Raw genomic sequence first — 27,629 nt, 5'->3', positions numbered from 1 at the left:
GTAGATAAAACTATCTAAAAGCTGGAGTCACCAAATGAAATTCCAGCCTGTCATCTAGTAATAGAAATAATTTATTTTCCTCCCTATATTCAATTTAATAAAGGTTTTTGTCTTCCCATGAGTGCGGGAGCTGGGGCCCTGGCCCTGAGAGGGGCCCGCTCTGGGCAGATGATGTATTGTTCCTACCTCTGACAGCGACCTCAGCTTCGCCTCTTCCAAACCTTGGCAGCCGTCGCCGAGCTTTCTGTGCCAAGAAGGCATTACTGGATGTAAATGATATAAACAAAACTGTCTCAGACTTAGAGTTCTGTTTAACCCAAAATGGACATTTCTTAGCAAAACCTTTCATCATGTGAGAGCTGCACAGGAGGTGAATGCTTCCCTAAGCGTGCCTTGAACAGGCACATATCTATTTCCGGGTGTTATTTTTCTTGCGTTTGGAGTGTCAAAAGACCTACCAAATGAGAGGAAACTCGACTCTTGTTTTTCAGACTGCAGGTCAGATTGAGACAAGATTTCCTGCAGGAAGCAGAGATGTTAACAGAAAGTGCAGGGATCAAAACATGTCCATCCGTTTCTGCCCTCACTTCATGCTGTACAGCCTTCATGACCTGCTCCTCACCAGAGACCCCTGTCTCGAGCAAAAGGACTTGGTTTTGGGCAGGGGGACAGAGGGGCCTGCGAGGGACCCTTCCCATGGCCACTCCCCAAAGGTCAGGGAGGTTGGTGGCCAGGGCAGACCTGGCTTGGTCAGGCAGGGGACAGCCTGGGAATCCAGGGCTCCTGGGGAGATGTGTTAAAGCAATTGCAATGTGAATGGTCTCTGGTGTCCCTGATGTAGTGCTCATGTGTTAGAGCTTCTCTTGAACATAAGTGGGCAGTTCTTGGGCATTCAGTAGATGAAAGGGAACCCTGCAGAACTTGATGCAAGATTTAGAAAGTTCCTTCAAGATTGCACACCTCTGACCAGAGCAAATCTCTGTCCTCTCCCTCATCTGCCTTTCAAGGCCTTTGGTGAGGTCCCTGTACATTGTGGAAAATGAGTGTCCTCACTGATATCCACAGCAAACCCATTCCTGAGGCTGAAATAAGGAGGATCACACTACTAGCAGAAAGCCAAAAGGCCTGCTTGAGCTCCAGCAAGCCTGGAGATGGTGACTGAGTAATTCCTGAACTGTCAGCATGACTTTACCACTGTACAGCACAGAGGGAGCAGGATTTTTTTAAGACCTGAGTAACTCATTGAAAGCTTTGGATCCAAGTGTTAAAGAGTAGCAGATGTAAAGCAAGGCGAGGTGGTGGCGTGTGTTGCTCCCCAGCCTTGCTGTGATTGAAGGGACACCCCAGTCCTGCTCAGAGGAGGGGGCTGCACCCCTTGCTGTTCTGCAGAGTCTCAGCAATTGCAGCCTGAGGAGCCACCGCCAGCTGAGCTGTCAGATTTGGAATAACTAAATTAGGGAGATCTATATGCTGGATTAAAGATTCATTGCCCTTCAATGAGCACTGAAGGGCACAACCACTGGCAGGTCACTCTGTGTTTGTAGCTGTCCCCTAAGTTACTGTTTCTGCAGAAGGAAAGGCCTAGTGCCATCTATCTGAAAATATTTAGAAGTAGACATTAGTGTTAGCAGTTTAACATAAACATGTATTTGTCTAAAACCCCCTGCAGAAGAAAGATGAATTAAGGTATACTTGGCTAGTCTAACTAACCAGGAATGCATTAAGGTTTCTTGGCTAATCTGCATTTATCTGTGGTTTTATATGAGAACTTGAGTAATTCAGATTTTACTAAAAGTCAGGCCAAAGACCAGATTTTTTTGACAGCTGACTTAAAAGTTGATTTCAGAAGAAAACAGAAACCTGAGTCTTTTTTTTCTTGCTCCAGGCAAACATTTTCTTTACTGAGTGATGAGCTTGGCTTTCAGTATTCCAATGATAAAATGTTACTGAACAAACTCTTAAGCTGTTTTTTTGTAAAAGTATCCAATTTATCAGATGAGCTAAAGCAGACACAAGCCATACAGGAGCAGTTTTTGAGGTTTTCCAGTTCAGCCTTGGTAATTAAACTTCTCTATTTCTTCTGGCTCAAATTAATACAACTAAATTTATTACAGTATTTTCATTTAATCCCTCTGTTTTCAGAAGGCTTTGAGGTTGGCCATAAACATTGATGATGATCTTAAAGGTCTTTTCCAGTCTAAACAATTCCATGATTCTATTCTGTGATTCTGCACTGGATGTTTTCTTTGGGGACAGAACCAGGGAACTGTTTTAACCACTTGTGAAGAGCTGAAGCACAGAGAAGTCAGATTTGAAATTCTCTTCTCCAAACATGGTTGTCTTCTGGTGCAACTGTTGTGCTTTCACACCTATTGCATGGCCCTGTGGATAAAGCCCACATCAGAAACAAGCCTCAGGGCACTAGGAAATAAACCTGCTATAGGCCCTTGGGTTAAGTTTTGTATATTACACATTCAAGCCACTGAATTACTGTTTGGGTAGCTCAGATTTCCCTCTCCTCTAACATGAAAGTAACAACTGAGGGCAATGACTTGTCTATCCCACTGTTTTATCCATGACACAGCACAGGGACCACTCAGTTCTTATCTTTGTGAAAATCCAAGCTGATAACTTTAGCACCTTTTGATATTTCAGTGCAGGGCTAATGAGGAGCATGGCTAGTCTGGTTACTGTCATAGAGGCTGGAAAATATTTACAGTTTATGGGGGATGAAAACCTTGCTTTTTCCATACTGATGACAGGGCAATCCAACTCCCTTTTCCTACAAACTTCAAACAGCCATGGCATCTGTTGATTTAAACTTAACTCTGTCCATTAAGACTGCTTTATTTGTGACCTTTATTAGGTCAGCAGCAAAAATAAGTAATGAAAAATTCTTTGCTCTTTGCTTTTCAATTATAGGCTATTTCATTCTGTGGAAGCATTGATGGCTGGACTAGACTGTAGGACCATTGGAGTGCTGCAGGACATCATTTCAGTATATGCAACTACTACAAATGTGGAGAGAACCATAAGCACAAATCACATTGACTTCTAGAGCATCAGACATGCACTGGCCAGATACAGCCCCCATCACCCAGCACAAGTCATTCTAGCTTTATGTAATTTGGATATGCTCATCTTTATCACTGCCTTAAGGGTCCAGCAACCACAAACTGAACTTGGGGCAGAAACTGGCTTTCCAGAGATACCTCTACTTTTCCAGTCTGTGCCTAATAAGAAGATACATTCCCACAGGAACAAGTTGCCATTGCTTATTACTACCAGCTGGTCTGGTAGATGCTCAGGCATATATGCCATAATTGAGAGGCTGTTGTGCTCTCTGTGCTTTTAAAAACATACCTTTATAAGTAAAGCAGTAGCTATACATACCAAAGGGAAATTTGGAATGTAAGACTTGCCTCTTATTTATCTTTCATTGCATATTCACATTCAAAGTTGTCTTTCTTCTCAACATTATACCATTGCTAAAAAAAAAACAAAAGAGATAAAGCCAGGGTTTCAGGGATTCTTTTTCTACCTCTTGACACATCAATCCTAAAAGATGTTTCTGAAAGGCAGGGACCCAGCCAAGGGAATCAGGAGCATTAGCCAATCATTCATGTAATGAGGAATAACTTAGAGGTGAATTAGCTACTGGAACTCCTGAGTCACTCACGTATGTTACCCAACTGGAAATCAGAGTGAGGAAGCTTAAAAGACAATAGCTGCCTTTCACAAAGGACCACACTGCAACCCTACAGGTTATGTGCCCTTTAACTGGAAACACTGAGCAAACAAATAAAAGGGAAATTCGCTTCCCAACACCATCAACAGATACAGTTTAAAGATCTGCCCAGCAGTGAGGTTACCTTTGGAAAATACAATACAAGATCTTCAGTTTGGTACATATTCAATAAAATCAACAAGTTTCATAGGAAGGAAAAAACAAACAAATAGACAAACTTACATTATCATCTTGAACCTCCCACCAAGACTGTTTCTAAGTTTTACCACCAGGTTCCCCATCCCCCCAGTATGGCAAGATAAGGAAATCCTGAATTCATTGCAGCTGGGCTGATGAGCCTTGTAATTAGGACATGCAGTGTGGTCTTTCAGGCGCCGTGAAAGCACTAACCCTTTCACTGCCAAAGCCTTTTTGCCTGTTCAAGCTCAAAATGAGACTCTATTTGAGAGGTATTATTGTCTACCATTTAAAGAAATAGGCTGGCTTTGCTAGTGTTGCATTGTGAACACAGAGTAAGTCATTGCTTTTGGTGGAATTCATGAGAGGAGCAATCTCCCTGCCACCTCCCAGATGAGTACTAATACACTTGAGACCAGAGTGAGTCAGAATGCATTTGTTTCTTCATCTCTGTTTTCTGTCTGAGGCCATCAACACTCTCCCTGGCACTCTAATCACCCCCCTGGACATCTCCTTTTGGTGTGAAGCTAATTCAAAATTTTTATTCAAAACCCATCATAAAAATGCTCTTTGCAGCAGTGCAAATACTTAGTAAGGGCTGAATTGCCTGTTCTGCTCAATTGAGTGCCCCAGAAAGAAAAAAAAAACCCAAACCAAAACTGTTTTATGTATCTCAGCAATATTCATTCACCCTTTGTCTTTTACAATGACAAAATGGAGTCAATCACCATTTCATCACATTTGTTACAAGCCCTAAGCTTTCACTATTTGATTCCAGGGGCCGGGATGAACTTTCCCATTACCACCCTTATTATATAACTTGGCTTATGGGAATGGTGTATTTCCTCATCTCTTTCTGAAGAACTAGAGGTTTTCAGAGCTAGAAACAGGATGTAGCACCATTTGTGCTGGTGCTCTTTATAGCAACTTTCAAGTGTCATATTGATGTGTTTTTCACATTGACTTGGAGTCAAACAGATTTAAGGCCATTTTCCAGGTCAGATTGGCAGGAACTGCTGAATCCTTTGCCTGAATATACCCAGAGGGATGGGCTGCATCTTGGGATCATCTAGGCATTTTCCAAAGGAATGCATTGTTCTTTAAAGTACCAGTGTCATCAGCAATGTCCATCTTCTCCTTTACTGTCATGTTCTGGGATGTTATATTTGTTTCTTCCTTTTTACCACTGGGCCTCAGGAGGATTTTAGGGAAGTGTTTCATGGTGCTGTGTGTGCACTGAATGTTTTGCTGTGTCCAGCTGTGGCATGCACTGCACAAGTGCCCTGCCAGCTGAACCAGGTGGCCACTTTTAGAGCAGTGTGCCACTCTTTGGCCACAGAACCCTTGGTGGCTGCTAAGTGTGTGATTTAGTGTCAGTGCAGCCCATGGTCTAATGGGATCCCAGCCTCTGGCACAGCTTCTGGCTGCCACAGTTGAAATAAAAGTTTGTGAAGGTTTGCTGCCAAGGTGCCAAACTGCACCTTGTTTTCAATATTGACCTGAAACTTGCCAGGAAGGGTTGGTGGAGGAGTGAGTAACAAAATACCCAGCTGTGGTTCCAAATTGCTCCCTTTCAATGAGGGCAGCAGCTCAGTGTAAAGGATGTGTAGGAAAGAAAACAGTCATCGCTGCATGCCATATGTCCAATTCAAAGCCCACTGGAGGCAGCTGACAGATATGTTTTGGTTTGTTACTGAGTTGGCCCTGGGGGGAAAAATAACAACCTCCTGATGGGCAGGAGTTATTCTGCATCCCCAGAAGATATTCCAGATTTCGGCAATAGGTAAAGAATTTGTGGCTTCATACATTCTGTGTTTATACTTTCACCCTTGTATAAAATCAGATAGTAAGGAATTTGCAAAGCTACTAATGGGTGTAATGCAGGTGAAGTACTTTAAGAACCTCTTGGCAAGAGGATCTCTTAAAAAGAAGGATTTTATATTTTTCCAAGAGTATATAAGAGAAAGTGGCTCCTAGGGAGACAAGAACTTCTTGAAGACCCTTAATTAATACTATTTTGGCATTCACAGCACTTCCTCTTCCTTTTCAAAATCTGATGCCAAGAATTTCTCATTCCAATAGCATCCAATAAATCCTAGAACTAAATTCCAGTGACCATTGGAGGTCTCTTAGGTTGCTTGATGGCTAAAGCAGCTAAAAGCTTTTTATTCATTTTTGAAATACCTTTTCCTTTTAAAATCTGTAGCTTTAACCCCTGAAACAAAGTGGCTGATTCTCCTCTCAGCCACATCATCTTGCACAGCACAGAACCATGCTACACAGGATGTTTTAGCCCCAGGGCATATGGGAAGTCCCAGGTGAGATCAGATTCTACTCTGGGAACTCTTGAACTGATCCTGATGCTGTGCACCAGCTTCAGCTTGGCAAGAGGAGTCAGTGGAGGTCAGCTTGTTGTGTTTGACTACAGTGCAAGTGGGTGAAGCAGATTACTAGGCTGAATTTTTCTGTACACCATCTGTGGAGGGATGGAATTCAGGGATAGCTGGGGCTCACCCAGGTATTTGTGCCTAGAGCTTTAATATTTTTTTTTTGTATGCAGCTGCCACCCAGAAAACACTCACTGTGCAGGCACCCTGAATGTTTGAGATCTCTGAAATTAATTTAATTTCAAGTTCAGATTAATTTCACAAACTCTAAATCAATTTCAGTGCATGTCTTCAAAATATATATAACATGTATAAACACATGAAAACACCTATAAAGACCCCATCGAAATATTAGAATTCAGTAAAATTACAGCACAGAGTCACAGATTGGACCTCTTCTTACCTACTTTCCCATAAGCCAGCAGTAATTCTCTGATGCAGGAGAATTACATGAGCTTAGCATTGCAGACTAGGGTGGAAACACCATGTGAAATGTGTCCCATCATCTGAGGATGGAAAGGACACTCAACAGCTGGTCCTATTTCTACAGTCATTCATTATGTTAATTTTTAAAAGAGTTAATTTTCCTTTTGAACTCCACTAAGGTTTCTTTTGGACCTTCAGTGGTTAAAGTGAATTAATCCTTCTTATCTCCATTAGGGAGAATACCTATTTAGGTGTTGATGGGTTTCCTGCTGTTCTAAAACTACTGAATAGCAAATTAGGAGCTATTGATTTGGATTTGCAGATTGAGAGAGTGAAGATCCTATTGAGGTGAAGTACAAAACCCAGGTATTTACTGTTTATCAGGAAATGTTTAAATCACAGCAGGTTCCCCCTGAGAAAATCCAAACCAGATGTAGCTCTCAATGCTTCTTGTTATTATTTGAACATGGGACTCTGTGTTGACTGTCTGATTAACCGGATTGGAAATTGGAAGTTACTTTGCATTTTTCTTGGTGTTCTTTCCTTTCTCTGACTTCAGTATTCTTTGCCAAAGTAGTTTTGGACACAAAAGGGTTCTGTTTTGTGAATTGTTCTTTCAGCTTTTTTCCTGCATAATCTAACTGTACTATGAATGCATTATGGCCAAACACAAGAAAGCAATCATTGCTTAATGGAAAGGTTGCGCTAAGAGAACCATGGCAAGCTCAAAATTTCCTCAACAGTGGGGTGACCAGCTCCATTGCTCTGCCATTGTGAAGCCTGTATATTGCTTCCCTCAAATGTGTAGCCATGTTCCTAAGAAAAAAATAATCACTTTGTTTTTCCTGCTATTTTTATCCATCCCCTATTCAAATCTCCCCCAGAACAATCCTTAATACAGTACTGTGTTGCATGTGACTTATTTGTTTTCTTTTGCAGGCTCTGAGCAGCAGTCTCTACAAGAGTGCATCCCCTTATGGCTCCCTTAACAACATTGTGGATGGGTTAAGCTCCCTCACCGAGCATTTCTCCGACCTATCCCTTTCTTCAGAAGCCAGAAAACCCAGCAAGAGGCCACCTCCTAACTACCTGTGCCACCTCTGCTTTAACAAGGGACACTACATCAAAGACTGCCCCCAGGTAAGTAATATACAATATCTTGAAAAAATATGCATCAAGATTTTCTTCAGTCCTTGATTTAGCAACACAGAATTTGACTGAAATACTTCAGAGTGAGTAACACTGAAGAAGTATCTTGACAAAGTGCCAAGCTAGCCACGTGTTCCTTTAATCTATTCTTTATCACTATGCTGATAGACAAAGTACACTATTTCATTTGCCTTGTAAGTATTACAGAAAACATTAATGTAGGCACACAGCTGAGCAGATTCTGGTAACTTTAAAAATGGCTACTCTGTAATTTTCTGTCGGGCTGCACTCTGTGTTATCAGTTTGGCAATGGCACTTACTACAACAAGTTACATATGCTAAAGGAGAAGAAATTGTTACATTCAGAGAGAACTTTGAATAAGTGTTGCAGTAACACAGGCTCCAGGTATTTTGGGTGCAAAGTCTTTTTTGCCCTACAGTAGAGGTTTGCTGTACTTCGCAAAATGTGAAGGTCTTGGACTCCTAGAACTTTTCTGTAGTGGCAGAGCTGGCAATATTTATTTCCTTCAAAAAGAGGTATAAACCAGTGTGCACTAAAAGCACTTGCCAATCTACAATTTTTTTTTTCCCCCTGAGGCTCCCAAGTGCAGTGAACCAGGTTTCTTAATTTTCTGGTTTCAGCTGGATGCAGTTGTGTTGCTGGCTTAAACTTTCACAATTTCAACAACATCCTATGTAAAGTCCCAAGGAAATTAAAATGCTGCCAATACTCTAAAAACACAGATGTGGACATTACCAGCATCCACTTCATTATGACTTTAACCTCCTAGCCTCTTATTGTGTGACTTTCAGCAGAATTAATCTGCATAAAAATTAACTACAGTTAGTTTGCTATTGAGGATGTCAGACATTTATAAACCAAATACAGGCAGAATAACATCTGCCAGCAGAGGAAGGAGAGCATGAAATCAAGACTAACATCAGATGAGCTTTGAGTGTATTCCTCTTGCTGTTATGCATAGACTAACTTTATCACTTTCACTGTATATATTTCATTAATTCTAATGAAATATGAATTAAAGTATATTTGCAGCCTTGGGTGTGGCACTTGAAAATATTTTTCTTCTTATTTTGATCTAGGTTGAGTAAGAATTTTCTTTAGGAAAAAACTATGACATTTTCTTTCCTTCTAGGAGATCAAAAGTATTCTGGTTTCTTTACTTAAATGTTTAATCTACTTAATTTAGCATGTTACAGAAGAATGTAAAGATAGAACCATGTAATAGCATACATTACTTAACAAGAGGATTGAAACTCCAACTACTAAATATGTGGCAGAGTGAGAAACTGCTGGACTGGGGGTGGATGTTTGTGCTTTGCCATGCTGTGTGAGAAAGCCAATGAATGCTGCAGGTCTCTTGACAATCAGTATTGCAAGCTGCAGCTCACACAGACCAAGTGAATGTGTCAGTGTTGGAGCAGTAATGCATTATTTATTTCATGGGTATTCTTAGGGTTTGAGGCACTAGGGATTAAACATGTTAGTGAAAATTGAAGACATGCACACAGAAATCCAGGAGATACGAACAATTTAGGATTGTGTAGTAACACTAATTCTCTTAAATTGCACATCCTGTATATATATTTTTTCAGACTTAATTTGTCAAGTCTTCAATTTCTCTGTGAACCAGGAAGTGGAAAGACTTCCTACTGGTATGCTCTGTGACTAGCCTGTGAGTTTGGGAGGAATGAGTAAAGGAACCCAGGACAGGGAAACATCTGCTTGCTCACCACAGGCAGTCTATGGTTACAGGCAGCCATATCATATAGCTCCTTTTGAAAACTGATCAGGTTTTACTTGGGAAGCATTTCAGTATTTTGCCTTTGCCACTGCTGGTGTGGGAAGCTGCTCCAGAACCTCAGTCCTCTCCTAACTAGAAATCTTCCAATTTCTAGGGTGAATGTAACTCATGGCCACTTTATAGTCATTTGTTCTCCTGCCAACATTGTCCTCCACTGAAATAGCTCTTATCCCTCCCTGGTGTTTATCTCAGGATGTATTAATAGACTGCAATCATATCCTCTCTCAGCATTCAATCACATCCTCTCTCAGCTTTCGTTCTGTAGGACTAACCAAGCCAGGTTTTCTCAGTGTCTTCACACAAAGGATACAGAGCCTCTATTCCCCTGGCCTTCTCAAGGCTGTTCTTTTGTGCTTTTCATCTCCTTGCTCGTGCATGGCCACACGTACCTGTGGCATCCCAGAGCAGAGCTTTCAGTGCCTTCTGCTCTGTGTGCACAGTTCTGTTTGTGCTAGTTAAGGAACAGGTGATATGAACTTGATTCTCTTTAACTGGAGATTTCTTCTACCACAGGCAAGTGCTTTCTGGTTTAATCAGCAAGTGCTTTCTTGAGGAAAAGCAGAGTTAAGCATTCACAGAAACATACCCACTTTCCTTACGTTATCTGAGATGAGGACAGTTCTAAAGAGGACGACCCTGTGTACACAAGCTATGTTCAAAACATTGGGCACAAAATGGGAGCAGCAATGGCAGGACCAGGCTTTTCTCATAAAGTCTCCATTTGTTACCACTGTTTTTGACAAGAACTGATTTCTTAATTTGAACATTATACACACGGCTTAATATCTTAGGTTCGATGCTTAGTTTTGCTAGTGCTGTCAAAAATAAGTTGTTCAGCAAATCCTACCACAAAAAGGGCTGTAGCTATGTGTTTTTAAAGTCCTTAAACCTGGATAAAGAAAAGAGATAAACCAATCTGATCTGGACAAAAAGTGTATCAGTAAATCATACAGTATTTTGTCTTTTGTTTTTATGAAACTGCCTAATAAGAAACACATTTTGAAATGGGGTGTTCTATGAAGTTTTTTCTGCATAGCAAAGAAATTGTGTAACAGCTTTAGGGCTTAATACCCTCTCTTAATTCTGCCTATTATCACCACTGAAAATATATGTTGTTTTTCTGTTGTTGTAAAAGTTGATGAAAATGCATGTATCAGTTCAGATTTATATCTTAAGTGATGATCGTATTCCAGGAGGTTAAATAATTACAAACAAAAACTGCCAGCTTTAAAGTACCTCTTGTATCTGCCATTTCTCTAATATTGTGTCCACAACTATCTGTTTCAAAATTGAAATGGGATTTAGCAGACTTCTATTATTTTACCATGTAGTTTATGTCATACATGGTGATAGAAAGTGTTCTTTTCTGTTTAGGAAACTACCAGAAATAAGAACAATGTTATGATTGCAATTCATCACTTCCAATTTGCCTACATTTTCAAAAAGCTGTTTGTTGCAATAATTATGTCCATAAAAATCCCAACACTAATCTTTAGTATCATCTTTATAGCATACCTACATTTCTTCTAAAACTAATTTGTGAGTTTCAGTGGCTTAGACAATAACATCTTACTCATATCTCTCTGATGTTCTTGCACATACAGAATTCTCATTGACTTGAATGAAGTGAAAAAACTGTAGAGAATAAAGGTTAAAAGCAGTGTTCTTAATATAGCCCTGCTCTTAAATTATCGTTGACAGTGCCGTAAAAAATAAACAAGATCTTTCTCTTTAAATAGCAAGGAAGGTAAGGAATGAAGTACTTTTCCTATCTGGTTTACAAGCCAATTGCATTATATATTTATATATATATATAGGTGTGTATGTATGTATATATATATATGTGTGTGTGTGTATAAACGTGTGTTTATATATATATATATATATATATATATATATATGTATATGTATATGTATATGTATATGTATATGTATGTATATAGATCTGTCAAAACTTTGTACACTTATTTGTGTACCCAAAGATACTGTACCTATGCCTCATGACCATAGGGGCTTTTTTCCCCTACCAGGAAAAGAAAAACCAATGAGTTCTGGACCAGTAATATTAAAGATATATGATTCTATGTGACCTTTTTTTGTATAGCAGGTATAGAAATTATTAGAAGATCTTGTAAAAAAAAGTTACATTGTCTTTTTTCACCCATTATCACTATATCTTTATTTTTAAATCCTATAAACAGTGAGTTCCTTTGTACCAAGTATGACCTATAAAAATGAATCTTGCTCCTTTAAATTGTTAAGAATGTTATTGACATGAATTCTCTTCCTTGATGTCATCAACCTAAATTCAGACCTATCATAGAGGTTTAATTTGCAAAAGTATAGAATAATGGGGTATGGTGTCTATGTCTAGATACAGTCTATGTAGACATTTGTAAATAAAGCACCTAGTTCACATTCTAAGATGTTGCTGAGTGAAGGAACCTTTGCCATTTTTCAGAAATCTGCTTAGGAAAGTAAACACACAAATCCTGGACCTCATTTTATGCTTATGTCATTCCAGCTGTTAATTTAATAAGGAGCAACAGAAGCCCAAGTTCAGAGCTCCAGCAAAGCATCTCTGTATTCAGAATTTTCAAACTGCTCTACCTGGTGTCTCTGCCCTAACTGTATTCAAATACTGTGCCAGTGCCAAGCTCATTGAAAAACCTTTCTGACAATTCCTGTGAATTTCTGCACAGGCAAGGAACCCTTACCTCATGGTGATGTGGTGGGGAAAGTAAATAGGCAAACATTATTGTTCTGTAGTCAAATTCCCATGCACTGGCACTATTTATCTCAGTTTCTGGGAGACAGAAGAATGTTGCACAGTGTGTTTCCCAATTTTACATTGTACTTACAGAGGAAAATACCATGTGCATGCTCACAGGAGTACAGACATACATGCAATGGGAAGCTCAGTCTCTTTCTGCACTGCATGTTTAAACCTGTGGCTGAACTGCATGGCATGGTCCATGCTAATGGGGCCAACAGTAGGAGTCTTTCCACTGCCAACAGGGATCTTTGAAGCAGATCCTGTAAAACTGAAGTGCCTTGAGAGCACAAATTCAAGTCAATAGGAGCAGTAGGTAATTGCTGTGGTTGCTTGAGTTTGCAGAGATTTGCTTTTGTGGTTTCATGCAGGATGTGGAAGAAATCAGTGTCAAGCTGAGTTCAGTCCTTTCTTCTTAGCCCCTAACTTGGGCTGCCAGATCACCCTGCCCTGAAGCTGTCCCTCCCTGGGCTCACATACACTGCAGCTCTGGCAGCTCTGACTGCACCACTGGAGCAACTCTCATGCCTCAAACATTCATCTGGTTTCACTTGTGCCTTATGGTTGTGCAAGGATCTCAGAGGGGCAGAACATTTAAGGAATTCACAGCTGTGATTTCTCCAGGTACCAAAAGCTGACTAAGATGGCAATGAGGAGCAAACTAGCATCTCTACAAAGTTGGAAAAAATGTAACTGTCTGGTTTTAGATCCAAAAATTTTTTTTTTTTTTTTAAGGCAAAACAAATGCAAACTTCTTGGAATTTATCTTCCCTTTAAAGTAAAGGTGAGATTTCAAAGAGCTCTGGAATTAAAGGAGATCTCAGACCTTAGAAAATCCTAACATTCACTCTGAAAATGGTTTTGACAGTTGCTACATTTTACATTTTGTAGTAGTAGGTTTTTAGATATTGTGAGACAGCATGCAAATAAATGTGTCATTTCTCTATTGAACTGAGTGAGATGTCATTATTATTACTCAGTTACAGGATGAGGGATTAATCTCCCCGTTCTTGGAGGAATCTGACACCCTGTATGGGCTCAATTTTTCAGGTTCCGCCATAGTTTGTGATCAGAGTATACTTGGTGGCATTTAATCTGGTGCTGTACAGGCCTCTCCTATTTATGCTCCTATTCTGTCTCCCTAGGGAGTTACTAAAGTATCCCTGATACAAATAAATCAGTATTTGAATCACCAGAATGAGTATTCTTCTTGCAGAGGTAAAGATGAAAATATGGGACACATAAGAAAAGCAAACAACAATTTTACATCTGGTAAGTTAGTGGTGTTAGTGAGGTCAGTGCTGAACAGAACCTGTGAGCCTGTGTTACAAGGAGGAAAAGGGTGTTAAATCTCTGCTATATGTAATTGCTTTCAAACCATGTGTGGCACTCCAGAAAAAAAGTCTGTATGTCTAGCCCCCTCATTCTCTAGCTTTGAAATACATTGAGGTATGCACATTTCTCACCTACACATTGTTCTAGAAGGAATTGTAGCTTTTGGTGTTCATTCTGCAAATACTTATGCACATACTAAAATTCCACATTACAAGATACTGGATAAATGAGAGGCTCTGAAGAGTCCTCTTTGTGCACAACATGCTAATTTCATTTATTCCTATTTTTTCATTGAGAATCTGCATTAAACTATTGTAGATAATTTGGACTTGGCTTAGATTTTTAATTTTTTTTTTTTTTGTCACATGGAGCCACTTTGACAACTCCATGATATTAAATGTACTACAAAATTTATTGCAGGCTGTTATTTTTTGTTCTCATATGCTTGAACCTAGCTGTGCCAAGTTTTCTCAGCATTTCTGAGATAAGCTGAATATATTTTTTCAGATAATTTCTACTTTTATTATGAGGACTTGCAGAAATCTTGCAACCAAAGTATAGTGGGCTATAAATTGGCCACATTCATCTTACCTCTGAAAATGTAAGCTATTTAAGTGTCTGAAAGATCAAAAAATACCCATTGTGTACTCTTTTGGAAATTCTCGGTAAGCTGTGCATGTCATGGATTCAAACCATTTATCAGAGGCAAATAACTCAGACAGTGGTAGATGTGTAGAGGGGATCCAAAGAGCCCTGTTTGGAGAGCATGTTCCAAAAGTTCTTGTTTTGTTCTGTGTCTAGAGAACATGGCATTTATGTCCAGTTTTTTGATAAACTGTGTGCTTGAAAAGAAGATACTGAACCCTAACATACCAAAGTAAGAACAGCTGGATAGTGAAAAAGAAAACAGAAAACACCTAGTGTGTCTGTGCCCCTTTCCTGTCTGGCACACTGCTTGACATTACATTCCCAAAAGTCTGCAAGTCCAGCCAAACCCAAGCTCCTCCTTCAGGACCATGACTAAGCTGTTATTACTGTGCTTCAGTCTTTATATACTAATACAAGTTCAAATGGGCTTTTTCATCCCTGTGGGATGTCTGCAATGCAGACAGAGGTGATAAAGGCAAATACTCTAAGAGAGCAATGCTTGCTTGGTCTCTGCAGGGGCCTTGGGGTCCCAGGTCCTGTGTGATAGTTACCAGTGGCCAGTGTGACAGTTGGATCACCCACCACAGAATGGGATTGCATTTCATGGAGGTTTTCCAGCTACTTTTTATTTGCCTTTGAATCTCATTTGCATATTCACTTTCTAGATAATTTCAAGCCAACTGGCAACTAGCAACAAGGTAGATATCAGGAAAAGAGTACGGTTTAAATGCAAAACCATAAGGATATCGAGCATTTAAACTGAACAAGGTTTTGGCGCTGATAAAGCCTCCTCTGGCTCCAGGTTGGGCACAGAAATTCAGGGTGAAGCAGAGAGGAGAAGAATCAGTTTGAGGTCTCTGAAACATGCCTTGTGTTGAAACCAGTGTTGTTTGTTCACACAAAAAGTCACATTAAAAACTTGCAAGTCTGTGGAAAGCCTCACATGAAGGGCACAGTTTGTTTCCCACAGCCACAGCTAATGAGTCCTTCAGCTAAGCTGCTCTAACTGCAAGGCCTTGAAGTAAACTGCTCTTGATCATTGGAGGGCTGTCAGAACAGTGTAGGTGAACATAAACCAAGATTTGCACTGGTGATCCTGCCCAGGGACAAGTGAGGAGAACATCCCAAAGCACCTCCCAGCCTTGTATTTCTGCTGTTACATATCTGCATGCTAATATTACAATTCACTGTCTTAAACATGCATAATTTATATTTAAAATACATGCACAGTAAACTGGGTCCAAATCCTGTGCAAGTCACTGAGAGACACTATAAACTGATTTGAAGGAGACTGAACATAGCTATTACACTGGTCTAAATATGAACTCTGTTTATGAACAATTTAGTATTTGCTTGGTTTGCAGTAAAACTCGTGATAAACCATAATTAGGTGATTAGCTTTGAAATTAGTACTGAGAGCATTCCTTTTGAGGAGGAAAGTAAGGTCTGGTTTCCAGCCCTCCACCAGCTGATTTATAGATAAGGTAAAGAGAGAGCTACCAGGTCAAACCACACTCGTTTATCAATTCCTCATTTGCACTGATAAGAAGTGAATAATGGAAAATTAAGTGAGCCATTTTTTCTCACTTCATAAAAGTATTTTGGTTTAGTGTGAAATATAGGTTGTGGAATTTCCATTCATGCTTGGAAGTGTTTGAGATCTGACTGGACAAAGTTGCAGTAAACCTGAGCTGAACTCACTGTTGGTCCTTCTTTGAGCAGGAGGTTGGAATTGGTGACTTTCCAATGTCCCCATCAAATTTAATCACTGGGTTATTCATGAAAATTACCTAAATTTTCATGCTCTGCAATAAAAGATCACTGTTCTTCAAGATCTCTGTCTCCCAGCTCTAATATCTACCATAATCCTTCCTCACAATGCTTTTAAATAAACACATAAAAGTAGAAGCAAACAGGCATTTATTACAACATCAAATACATAAAAAGCCCCTCTAAACTTACCACTTGTCAAAATGTCCCTGCACAAACACTTTCTGTAAAAAGGTAGCTTCATTTCATCTATAGTTAAAACAGGAATCAAATAACTTTTTTTTCCAAATGAATTTTCTCCAGGAAAATATGCTTCAAGTTGTTCAGCTGAAAAAGCAAAAGTTGAAGCAAACACCTGAAGTGCAAGCTTTCCACTTTGCAATGGCTTGAAATTGTTTTGCAAGAATTTGTTTAGAAATGTTTCAAAAGCCTAATTTACCCAAAATGAAAAATTATGTCTTGGTGTTTCTGGTTTGAAATTCCAAAAATTTTCACATCTGCAAAATGTATAAATATTTCAACTCCCTTTCCCAGTTTTAACAGAACCTTGTTTCTCTGTTTCTCAAAAATGAAAATGTGTTTTCTGATAAACTACATGCCCAATTAGAGAAGGCCTTCAAGCTCTGAGCAGAGGCGGGGATGGTGTCATGGAAATGGGAAACTCTCTGGCTGTTGAGGAGAAAGTGACTGTCAGGGGTGTCAACTGCTGTGTCCCTTTTCCTCTGAAGTTCCTGTCCAGAGGAGGAACCTGGCAAACAGCAAAAGCAGTGACCAAGAGCTGAAGGAGATGAGCAGTTTCTGCTGGCAGCAGCCAAGGGTGCAGCTCAGCCCCTCCTCGCTTTCCTGCTGTCCCAGGACAGTCAGTGGATTGTGGGGGCACAAATCCAGCCCAGGGGCCCCTCTCATTTTCCTGCTGTCAGCATGTCCCACACAGTCCTGCCTGGCCCTCCCATTGTATCACTTCCTGCAAGAAATCCCTTGAGATACTAAATGGAAGTTAATCCCTATTCCATTTCCCTGCTATAGCACAAATACTGGTGGTATTCTACTGTATCTGGCTTATATCAATAAATGTAGAAGGAGCCTTACATATTTGGATATGTCTCCTTTCATAGCTATAAAAAGGTCTAGTATGAGATATGAGCAGAGTTTCTCAGGTAAATATTGTCACCTGTGCCTGGTAGGATTGTAGATATCCTTCAGACTGCCTGAGAGAAAGAGAAGCAGGAGAGAAGGCAGCACTGCATGGATCAGGAACAGGACTCTGCTGTGCTGATACAGGGAATGGCAGCTCCATAGACATGAGGCTTGGGGTAAACTTAGTGTAGACTTCATTCCTTAACATTTTCTATTCTATACTGTAACCTATCAGTCATGTTTCTGATGGAACATTGTTATTTAAAGAGGCATTTCTCAGGTTTGTAGAAGCTTTTTTTTAAGACCAAAAAAAAGAGGAAAAAGGTTTGAAGATATTTTTTCCAAATGTCCTTCATTTGGCAGGAAAGCTAAAATGTTTGTATAGTAATTGGAGAAAACAATGAATAAGCCTTTTATTTCAGAGCCTGGTCACTGCCAAATTATTAGCTAAAGCAATAAAGCCTATATACAGGCACTTAAATGGAAACATTTGGGGATTTTAGCAGCAACAACAGACATTTTGGAAATGACATAATCTTGATAACTAGTTTATCCTTAGATTTCTGACTGATTTTCCATAAGAAACTTGCTACTCTGTTTCTAACTCATTCCCTGTGTAGAAATGTGCATAGGAGTACAGCAGCACCTTCTGAGATCTTCTCTATTATTGAAATTATTGAACCTTGTAAATAATTTTTCTTTTCATTCTGGAGAGAAATAACACATTTCAACTAGTTTTCAACACAGTCTCAAGCTATAATCTTGGAAATGAGTTCAGAGTAACCCTGAACATTTCCCAGGCTCAAAGGTTTCACATACAAAATACTGGTTTCAAGTCAATTTCTAATTCTAAACCACATTGCAGGTGTGCAACTACAGTTAAAACTGCAACAGCCCAGGCAAATGAACACTTGCACTGAGGCAGGCTGCCCACAGCACCTGCAGCCAGGAACACCCAGCCCCACAAACACTGCCCTGGCAGTCTCACAGTGTGAGCAAAGGAGACCCTCAGAGGGCTTCATGAGAGCAGAGACAGCTTCGGAGAGGATTTTATATAGAAGTCATATTTCTCTTATTCCTGATTGCACAGTTGAAAAAATTAGAAGAGCAAAAAGTGGGGAAGAGAAAGGCTTCTTCCAAACAAATGGCAAACAAGAAGGCTTTCCTAGAAGGTCAAAGAGGAGTAATCATTTAAGTAGAAATTGGCTTTGATTTAAATAGTTTTAAAAAAACAAAATGTAATACTAGTCATTCCAGACCTGCATTTTGTATTTCCTCTTTTTTTCTGTTTCTTCTATTGCAAGTTGGAGCTCTGCTACTTAAAACAGACTTCTGTAAACTCTAGCTAAGGAGAGTCAATAGGTTAGAATATAAAGACAAACCTCACTGCTGTCTTCATGAGTTTTCTCAAAATTCATGAAAATAATCCTCCTGTTATGTCAGCTGTCTCAAGGCCAGATTATCTGTACACTTTGTATGAGGACAAACCAGCACCAAAATGGTTGCAGTGGCTTTTGTGCTGCACTTGCCACTGGTCAAAGTGTTTGCACAAAACATGAGGAGGAAGAAAATCAAATCAAGTCCATGAATTGTCCAGTCTCCTTGAAAAGAATTTCTTGTATAAATAAAGGCCTCATCCCTATCCTGAGGTGTGTGATGGGAAGTGGATATTTACCAGCGTATCTCCTGCCACAGGCATGTATATTTCTCAGGAAAGTTGGTATCCATATCTCCTGAGGCAGCACAGAGTGCTGTTTCACATATGAAACTAACCATACTGCGGTTTTACAGCATGCTAGTCATTTCTGCACTAGTGACTCAAAATTTCTATCAATTTTAGCTCATTTAAGTACACTGTTGAATCCTGTGTGATGTCACATAGTCCTCAAATGTGTAGATGAAGCCCTCAAGAGGGGATGGAGATCTGTCTCAATGCCATATGAAGCTTTCTTGAGGTGACTTACAGGGGAGTGCCAGAGCCTGACTTCCATGTTTTTCTGCAGTTTTTTTCTTTCAGCTTCTCTCCAGTATCTACAATCACACTGCCCTCTCAGCATTTTACCATTTTGTAATTTTGCTAGATTCCTTATCCTAGACACATCTGACCTTCTGAAACATGACCAAAAGCTTGTTGTCAATCCCCCTTTCTCTGTGTGACCCAGACACAAATGATACTTAGACTCTGCTCATTTTCTTAGAGCCCATGGAAGACAGGGCTGTCTGACTAGATAGTGTGGCACTCGAGGTCTGGGTGCCAGATGTCCTGCACTGGGAGGGAGAAGAAAGATAAAGCAGGTTGTAAAGGTGGATATTTTATGCCAGCAACTATCAGCCTTAGCAAATATGATGAGCTCTTTCATCCAGAAGCTGTTGGCATAGCACTGTGCGCAGCACTGACAGAGTTACTGCTTCTATTGCTATTTCTGCTGTTCTGCAGTGAAAGCTATGCTTATTAATAACAGTCTGACTTTTCAGCCACTGCTAACACTCCTGTTAAACTTAAAAAATAGTGGTCTCTCTTGCTGCTGTTGTTTGCAGAAGTCTCCTAAACAGCAAGTCTTAACTGTAATTTTATGGTTGGTTTGTGATAAATTATTTCCTTTCATACTCTATTGAATTCCTTAAAATAGAAGATCGGAGACACTACAAAACTACAAAGTAGTGGTATTAACGTGAAATTACTGGAAAGGTTTGGTTGAGGTCTTGTTACATACTGATATATAGAAGTAAATAACACAATGTTCTCCTCTGTAGGTGCTTGAGGTAGAATAGACCCAATATTAGTGGGTGCAGCTAATGTGGCTGTGGTGCTTATGCTGAGCTCACAATGTGACTCACATGTTGTGTTTGTTTGCAAAGCTGGAGAAAAGAAGGGACTTTTTTTTTCAACATTAACGTAATTTTAACTCTCATCTGCTTTCTTCTGAGCTCCCATTCCTGATTCAGCACGCATGAGTCTGCTAATGAAATCCAGATGTCAGACGAAAAAACAATAAGCTCTCCCACCCTTCTGGTGGATCAGGTTTCTCAGAGAATGGAAAAAAAAAGAATCAGGAAAGATTCCTAGAATGTCTGAAACTTTAGATTTCAGTGTGTGTTCAGAGAGCAGAGGGCAGCAGGGGGATGGTTTGAAGGTAAAATTGATAGCAAGTCAAGATTCTTGGTGCAAACGTGAGAAGAAATTGAGTGATTATGTTATCAGTTAGTCTGAGCCCTAAACATCTAGTATATCCCAAAGTCAGTGCTACTACTGAAGAACTACTGAATAATGAAATAATTCATTAATACCAAATAATTAAAAGTGTTGTCTTCTGTACTTCCAATAACAGTAGGATGCATCAAGGTTCGTTTTGACTCTCAGAGGCATCTAACCCTAGGCACATGTGAGGCACTGCAAGCTTTGCTCATTTCAACTACATTTGACTTAAGCCAAGTCACAAAGTGCTGCTTTGCTGCAGGAAGTTTCTTCTGTGACTGAAAGCAGGGTGGTTGACAGCAGTGGCCTCCTCTCAGTGGCCTCACCTCTCTCAGATCTCTCTGACCATGGAGCTTGCAGACCTGGGCACGTTCTGCCTCTGCTGCAGGCCACTGGCCAGGCTACTTGTGATGCAAAAGTCCTGAAACCCTACTTGTTGGGATGTAAATCTGTAGATTTAGGATTTCTAAATGCCACAGCTTTACTTCTTTCAGTATTGCACTCTTTTCCTTGGAACACTGTGATTAAACCTGTAATGATAGAGGCAAATCTTGCAGTTACTCATGGATGCTGCTCAGTTGTAGTTCAGTATCTGCACAAGCTCCAGAGCTCTCTGCTGTCAGACTGAGCAGAGCTGTTGAAATTTGTGCCTCCTACAAAGGGAGCTGCTCTGTAGCTACAGGCCCTTCAAAGCACACATCCAGTACTATGGATTTTGGCCCAGGTTATCAAGCTGTTCATTATTCATGAGCTGCTCTTATCTGAACTGTGGTCACAGTGGTCATAACTTGTGATGATGGATGGTTAAGAGCTGGGTCCAGTGTGCAGACTTTGCATTACAGCCTGTGTTGTTTTAACCAGTTCCTCTGGTAGTTGTACACAGGGATTCAACAGGCTGACTGTGCACAGAAACCACAGTGGGGACCAGTGGCAGAGTCTCTGCTCCTGAGGGGGGCAGCCCAGATGATCCTTTCATGAGGGATACAAACCACCTCAGTGCAACCCCTTGGACTTGCCATTCTTTTACATGAGGAAGAGCAGTATCTTATGAAAGCATCACTCTTCATGAACATTTCTTATCACATCTTTTCTTTCTGCCTCATAGTCATCTCTCTTACAAGCCCCTGATACATGTGATGTCTGATAAGGGCCAAAAGCAGAAGCTATAGAGATAAGAGCCAGGGAAGTGAGAGAAGTGAGAAGACAGCTGTTGCCTAGAAGACTACCAGCTGTTGAAAAACAATCAGGGGGCACTATAGAGCATCACCCTAAGGTAAATTAAATAAAGACTTGAGCTCTGATCTCTGTTTGTGCAAAAAACCTTCTTGTTTCAGTAGGAACTGAAGATAGACAGAAGCAACTTTGGATGGTCAGCCTTCAGAAATAGGCTGTTGTCTCACTCCAGCAGAATTACTGGAGCACATTCAGAGGGTCTGACCCTGCTGACCCCACGTTCTGCATCATGTCATACCTTCTCTTTATCTCACCTCCATTCTTGACATTCTTTCCCAATCAATTAGTCTCCTTATCCAACTGCTAAAGGTAAATCCCTCATTTATTTTCCAGAGTATCTAAGATCAATATTTTGACCCATTCAGACTTCTTTCCAAGGTGCCTTCCATGGGTGTGAGAGAATTAAGGCTGAAGAATGTTTAGCACACCAAAACAGATGGGGAATGGAAAGCACAGCTCTCATATTCCTTGTATACAGTTCCCAGAAACACAAGCCTTATCTAGCTTTTCCAAATTCAACCTTTTTCCATAATTTTCTCTTTTAATCTCCAGTGTCTCTCATGTCATTCATATCTGCCATTTTATTAATCACTCTAGAAAAGATGTTGTTTATCTGCTTAGCACATCTTGCAAGTTAAGATACAGTGGTTTCTTCTCTGGATATTTTCACATAGTTTGGGTGGTTGTGTTACAGCAAGGAACACAGCCAAAGTGCAGTGAGCATAACTAGTTAAATGTATAGATTCAGATCTGTGAAAAAGCAACTTAAAGTTCTTGAAAAAGGCCAGATTACATTTTAGTAGGACTCCATGTCAGACTTAGCTAGCACTTGAATAACCAGCAGTAAATATTTGTTCCCTCTTGGTGAAGTTGATTTATTCCATACTGATTCTTAAAAAAAAAATCCTGATTCCTGCTTACTTAAGGTAGAGATAAATAACTGTATTTGGACACAGTAGAAAGTACCATACTGTACATGTCCATAAGACAGATCATCTGTCAGCTGATTTTTCTTTTAAGCCCTCCCTGGCTCCTTGATTTACTGCTGGAGAAAATTATGTGGACTGATCAGATAAACATCCAACAGAATACAGAACTGGAAGAACTGGTGTTCCACCACATATAAGCTGAGCCTTTTCTGCTCATGTAGTGTCACTTCATCCAGGTAGAACTAAACATCTAGCCTATAGAACAAAATACTCTATTTCCATTTCATTTATGATCAATTTGTGGGAAAGGAGTCCGGTTTTAGTTGGATCTGAGCAGTCTGGTACAGTTTTAACCTGCAGTTGGGTTACCAGTATTCTGATATTCCGGTTTTTTTGCTTAATTATGGCTGGTTACTAAATTCCTATAATACTGGTCTTTACAACAAAACCAGCATTTTTTGTTTTCCAGAAGCATGGGACCAGGAAGTATGTTTGCTAAAATTTTTGTAAAAAGGGAAGACAGCTGAAAACAATCCACTAAATGTCCACTAATATCCATAGATGTTTAAAGAAGAATTGTCATACACTCAGTCCCCTTCAAAATCTAGTCTAATGTACTTTTGCGTTCATATATAAATCAAGAAATGAGGTGCTCAGCACATCCGTAATAAACTTCTAAAGCTGAAAACCCCCTGGTGTTTGCAAGCCTCCCCACACTTTTCATACTAAATACCACTTTTATTCTCCCTGTTACTCTTCAAAACACAGGTGCTTTGCAGGAGACGTTCCACATGACTGCAGAATATTAAATCACAAAAACAACAAACCTGCTGAGGCTGGCAGAGATCTGGAGAGATCAGCTAATCCAACCCCCTGCCCAACACTCAGGTGTTCAGTCTCTCCAAGGATAAAGGCACCACAATCCCCTTGGACATCCCGTGTCAGTGCTCAGTCCCCCTCACCCTAAAGCAGCTCTTCTTATATTTAAAAGGAATTTCTGGTATTTCACTTTGTGCCCATTGCCTTTTGGATCAGATCTCCTCTACTACTGGATACCAGTGAAAAGTGTCTAATTCTGTCTTCTTTAATCTCCTCTGTGCTACATATCAGCTACACAACACAAAATCTGAGGAGCCTTTTGAATTAAATATTAGTCACACTGAACAGGTTTTCACCGTGAGGGAAGATGCTGTGGCCACCTTTTGCCATCTGAGATGCAAAGTCTAACAAGGTGGATGCTAAAATATGTGATTCATAGGATGTTAGAAGTGACTTGGACCTAAACTCTGGCTGTGCTTAAAACAGTTGCACTTTCCTTGCCACAGTGCACTGTCATGGAGAGAATTAGGGTTGCATGCATTGCAACATGCAATTTCCACTTCTGGAGGTAGCTTCTGCAGAACTACCATCCTGCCAGTCCCATAAAATAGCAACTAAGAGGTATAATCATGACAGATAATCATGTCTATGAAAAGCAGCTTTTTGTCCTTCAGATACACTCTGGGGAAAAAAAACAGTCAAGTCTATGAATTGAGAGACTTTTGCCCATCTGAGTAGTGACATGGAAACTTCTCTTGAGGCAGGCAGTGCATTTCAGATGCTGGGGGCAATGAATCTCTCAATGCATTGGATTAACACATACAGAATCAATTATATAGAGTACACATTTTGACTGCCTCAAATACCATATTTTCTGTTCCAATTTAATGAGAGAGAATGGAAAGAAAGAGAAATAAAAGCAGAACTTCATTTTAAATCAGAATATCTGCATTAGCTTTAGTATTTTCATCAACTTTTTGACAGAGAATATTCTGTGCACTGAAGATTTTGTGTTGCATTGAGATAGTTTGCTATTAGTTCTCTGTTTTAAACATAACTACAGGACCAGGATTTTCAAGACCTTTACTCTTTCTTTTCCATCTTTGCTGGGTTTTACCTCACCACCTCTCCTGAACTTGCATCAGTGCTTTGTGTGTTAGGCCTTAAAGGTCAAGGCAGGCAAGCCCTCAAAGAGAAATGAGCATGATTCTGTTCAAGTCTGCTAGGATGAATCTGTTTGTAATATTGGATTGTCTGGTCCACAGTACCAAACAGGAAAAGCCAGAGATGCTGTTAGCTGAGAGTTTCAGCTGGCATGGCACTCTGACTTAATATAGCTGGCATATTCATGTGATGGAAAGAACTGAAAATCACAATCAGTATGCCAATCTTATCAGGAGGGGCAAGGCAACTTCCTTGAACAATTACTAGACCTTTTATTTTTCCATGCATTTCCTTATAAACCTGACATTTCTCCTTTTGTCCAATGGCACTCCCTAGAAACCTGTCTGCTTCTTTCTCATCCAAGGCTGGTGATACAAGTTTTGAATACTTGCATCTCAGCTGGCTTCAAGACCCTTGGCTCAGACGTGGGGCAGTGCTGCAGAGCTGCCTGTGGCATATCCATACTCTGTTCCCAGCATTTTACTACCCACTCAGATCCTTGCAAGTAGTAAACTTTCTGCTTGTTTTTGCACAGCTGACCTAATTGCTCAGAGAACTAAATTAGAGTAGGCTTTGCTTTTTCTTTTTAATGACTAGCTTTGATTAGAAACAATGAAAAAAAACCTACAAAAAACCAAAATCCAAACCAAAACAAAACAAAAAAAACCCACAAAAAACCACAAAAAAATTCACAGTGCTGCAGTGCACAAGATCATCTGTGATGAAGAAAAAGGTTACTTTTTTCATAGTGTCATACTGGAAACTCAAATTTTGCTGATTCTGAATCATTCTCCTGAGAAAAAACTTCTACAAGTTGTAGCCCTTCAGTTTTACATTTGCCTATGGCAAAACATGGTGCTGTGCCACTTGTGCACTGATTGAGATCACTGCATTAGTTAGCTCATCTCTTCATTTTTTACCACATCCCAGGCACTCTACAGACTTTATTGTTCCTTACTACCTATGTTCCTCTTTCTGGCTACATCTTCATCTAATATCAAAGTGAAACAAAAGACAGGTTTGCTTCAGCATCCACATATTAAGAATAATGAATTTTTATTTTCAGATTCAACTCACTCCTAAACTGCTTTTGATACTGAAAAACACTCATTACAACCAATTCAACTATGGGGCTGGTTCAGGGAATGGTAAATTTGTGACACTGAATTCCTAAGTCATCACTATGAGTAAGAGTCAATGCTGTTCTAATATTTTTCCAAAATATAAAAGCAATTCTAATTTTGAATGTTTGGCTTTGACCTTATCCATATAATTGTTTGTATTGGTGTAATTATAATTCTACTTATGGTCCCTTGCCCTATAGGAATATTGCATCATTACAAGCAGGTAATATCACATCTTAAATGTTTACCTATAAAAAGTAATAGATAAAAATCCTAGAAAACCTCTGCAAAAAAGGTTTTAGAACAACAGCACTTTAAATTTATATTTCATGAAAAATTACAAATATTTTGTGCACTGATGAAAATCACAAAACATTAAAAAAACCCAGTAGAAACAGCCTAGCTTCTGTTTTATCAAACTGATAAAAGCTTAGAAATAAACTCAAATATTATTTTCTGAATTTTTTTTTTCATATAATTTTGGAGAAAAGTTATCTAACTGGTTTTCATGATTGCCTAATGATGCTTGAATTTTTGATGCTAGTCATTTTGCTATTCTGGTATGGAAGCTTCTCTAAAATATTTTTTCACCCTCCCCATTTGCTTCTTACACTTTTAATCATGCTTTATGGGCTTGCTCTAAGGCCAGTGACTAATTTTTAAGGCCTACAAATCAATCCTGAGCACCTTCTACATGCACAAATATACTTCATCACTCAAACTAATAGTTCCTAAATGCCAGCATAAGTTCTTGTCACTGTTCTAATTTCTGTCTCACTGTTAAATCAACCCAGCATTGATTTCCCTTTCAACTTTGTATTTTCAGAGCTCTGGCTTAAGCTAATCGAGATAGGAACTGAGGACTAGAAAAGAATAAGAACACTGTACATATCCATGCTTTTGGCTCATCATTTCAGTGAGAGAGCTGTATCATGGTGGTGATTCCTTCTACCATTTAGGAGAGTATTTATGTCTTTATCATTTTCTCACCTTTAACTAACACTGTTTCACTCTGGAGAAGGTTACTTAAGAAAGAGAAATTAAACATATAGCAAACAATAATTTGTTTCAGCAGTGATCATGTAGTTTTAGTTAATGGTGTAGTTCTGGAAGGAAAACCAGCACAGCTGGCAGATAACCATGATGGGTCTATGGAAAATATTCCTCAATCAAAACTCTGCTAGTTCAGAGAATGTGTGCTTAAAGCACTTGGGGATGGATAACCAACAGAGAAGAGAAATTCTGGGAGGCAATGGTTTGTTATTTTGCAATCAAAGTTTAAATCTTAAACTTTGGAAGAAAGTTGTAATTGTCAGGCCCAAGATAAAATGAAAAACATAGTGGTACCCTGAGGAATGCATTGGTCAGCTAACAGAATCTAATTTTTTTTAACAAGTTGCAGCCACTGTCCTCTTTTTCTACAAGTGGAGCAATACTATTAGTCATTTATAGTATGGTCACTTGTCTTGGATTCACTCTGCTAGGCATTGTTCTTCTACATAGCCACAAAGGGGCCTGGTCCCACAGGGATGGGAAAGCTAGAAAGTGAGTTTTCTCAACTACTGTTTAATAACTAATATTAATATGGGAGAGACAGCTACTTATACAAAATAAATACAGAAAATAAAGGTTAGAAACCTTCCTAAAATTTACCAGGTTTTCTATAACAGACTGTGGTCTTTCTTACAGCATCTTGCATACAGCATCCACTAGTAATGCTTTGTCTTTGTACTGTGTCAGTGTGAAGCTCTGCATCACAGCATCTTTGGGCCAAATAATGGACTACTTCTA

At 39.6% G+C, this 27,629-nt stretch overlaps 1 protein-coding gene and 1 long non-coding RNA gene across 2 annotated transcripts in view; one reads left to right on the top strand and one right to left on the bottom strand.

Moving 5' to 3' along the window:
- Positions 1–27,629, top strand: part of ZCCHC24 (zinc finger CCHC-type containing 24) — a 107,766-nt gene that overhangs the window by 8,900 nt on the left and 71,237 nt on the right. The window contains exon 2 of the mRNA XM_064717301.1: positions 7,678–7,878. Within this exon, the coding sequence (XP_064573371.1) occupies positions 7,678–7,878 (201 nt within the window). The remainder of the gene's footprint in view (positions 1–7,677; positions 7,879–27,629) is intronic.
- Positions 536–4,070, bottom strand: LOC135449892 (uncharacterized). Its single transcript, XR_010440876.1, has 3 exons — positions 3,971–4,070; positions 3,394–3,488; positions 536–2,382 (listed from the first exon to the last, which is right to left on the bottom strand). It is a non-coding gene; the product is annotated as an uncharacterized LOC135449892 (long non-coding RNA).

This window comes from Zonotrichia leucophrys, chromosome 6, assembly GCF_028769735.1.
Source record: "Zonotrichia leucophrys gambelii isolate GWCS_2022_RI chromosome 6, RI_Zleu_2.0, whole genome shotgun sequence".
Classification (NCBI taxonomy): domain Eukaryota; kingdom Metazoa; phylum Chordata; class Aves; order Passeriformes; family Passerellidae; genus Zonotrichia; species Zonotrichia leucophrys.
Note: the sequence above shows the minus strand (reverse complement) of the source record. Positions and strands in the feature narration are given on the sequence as shown.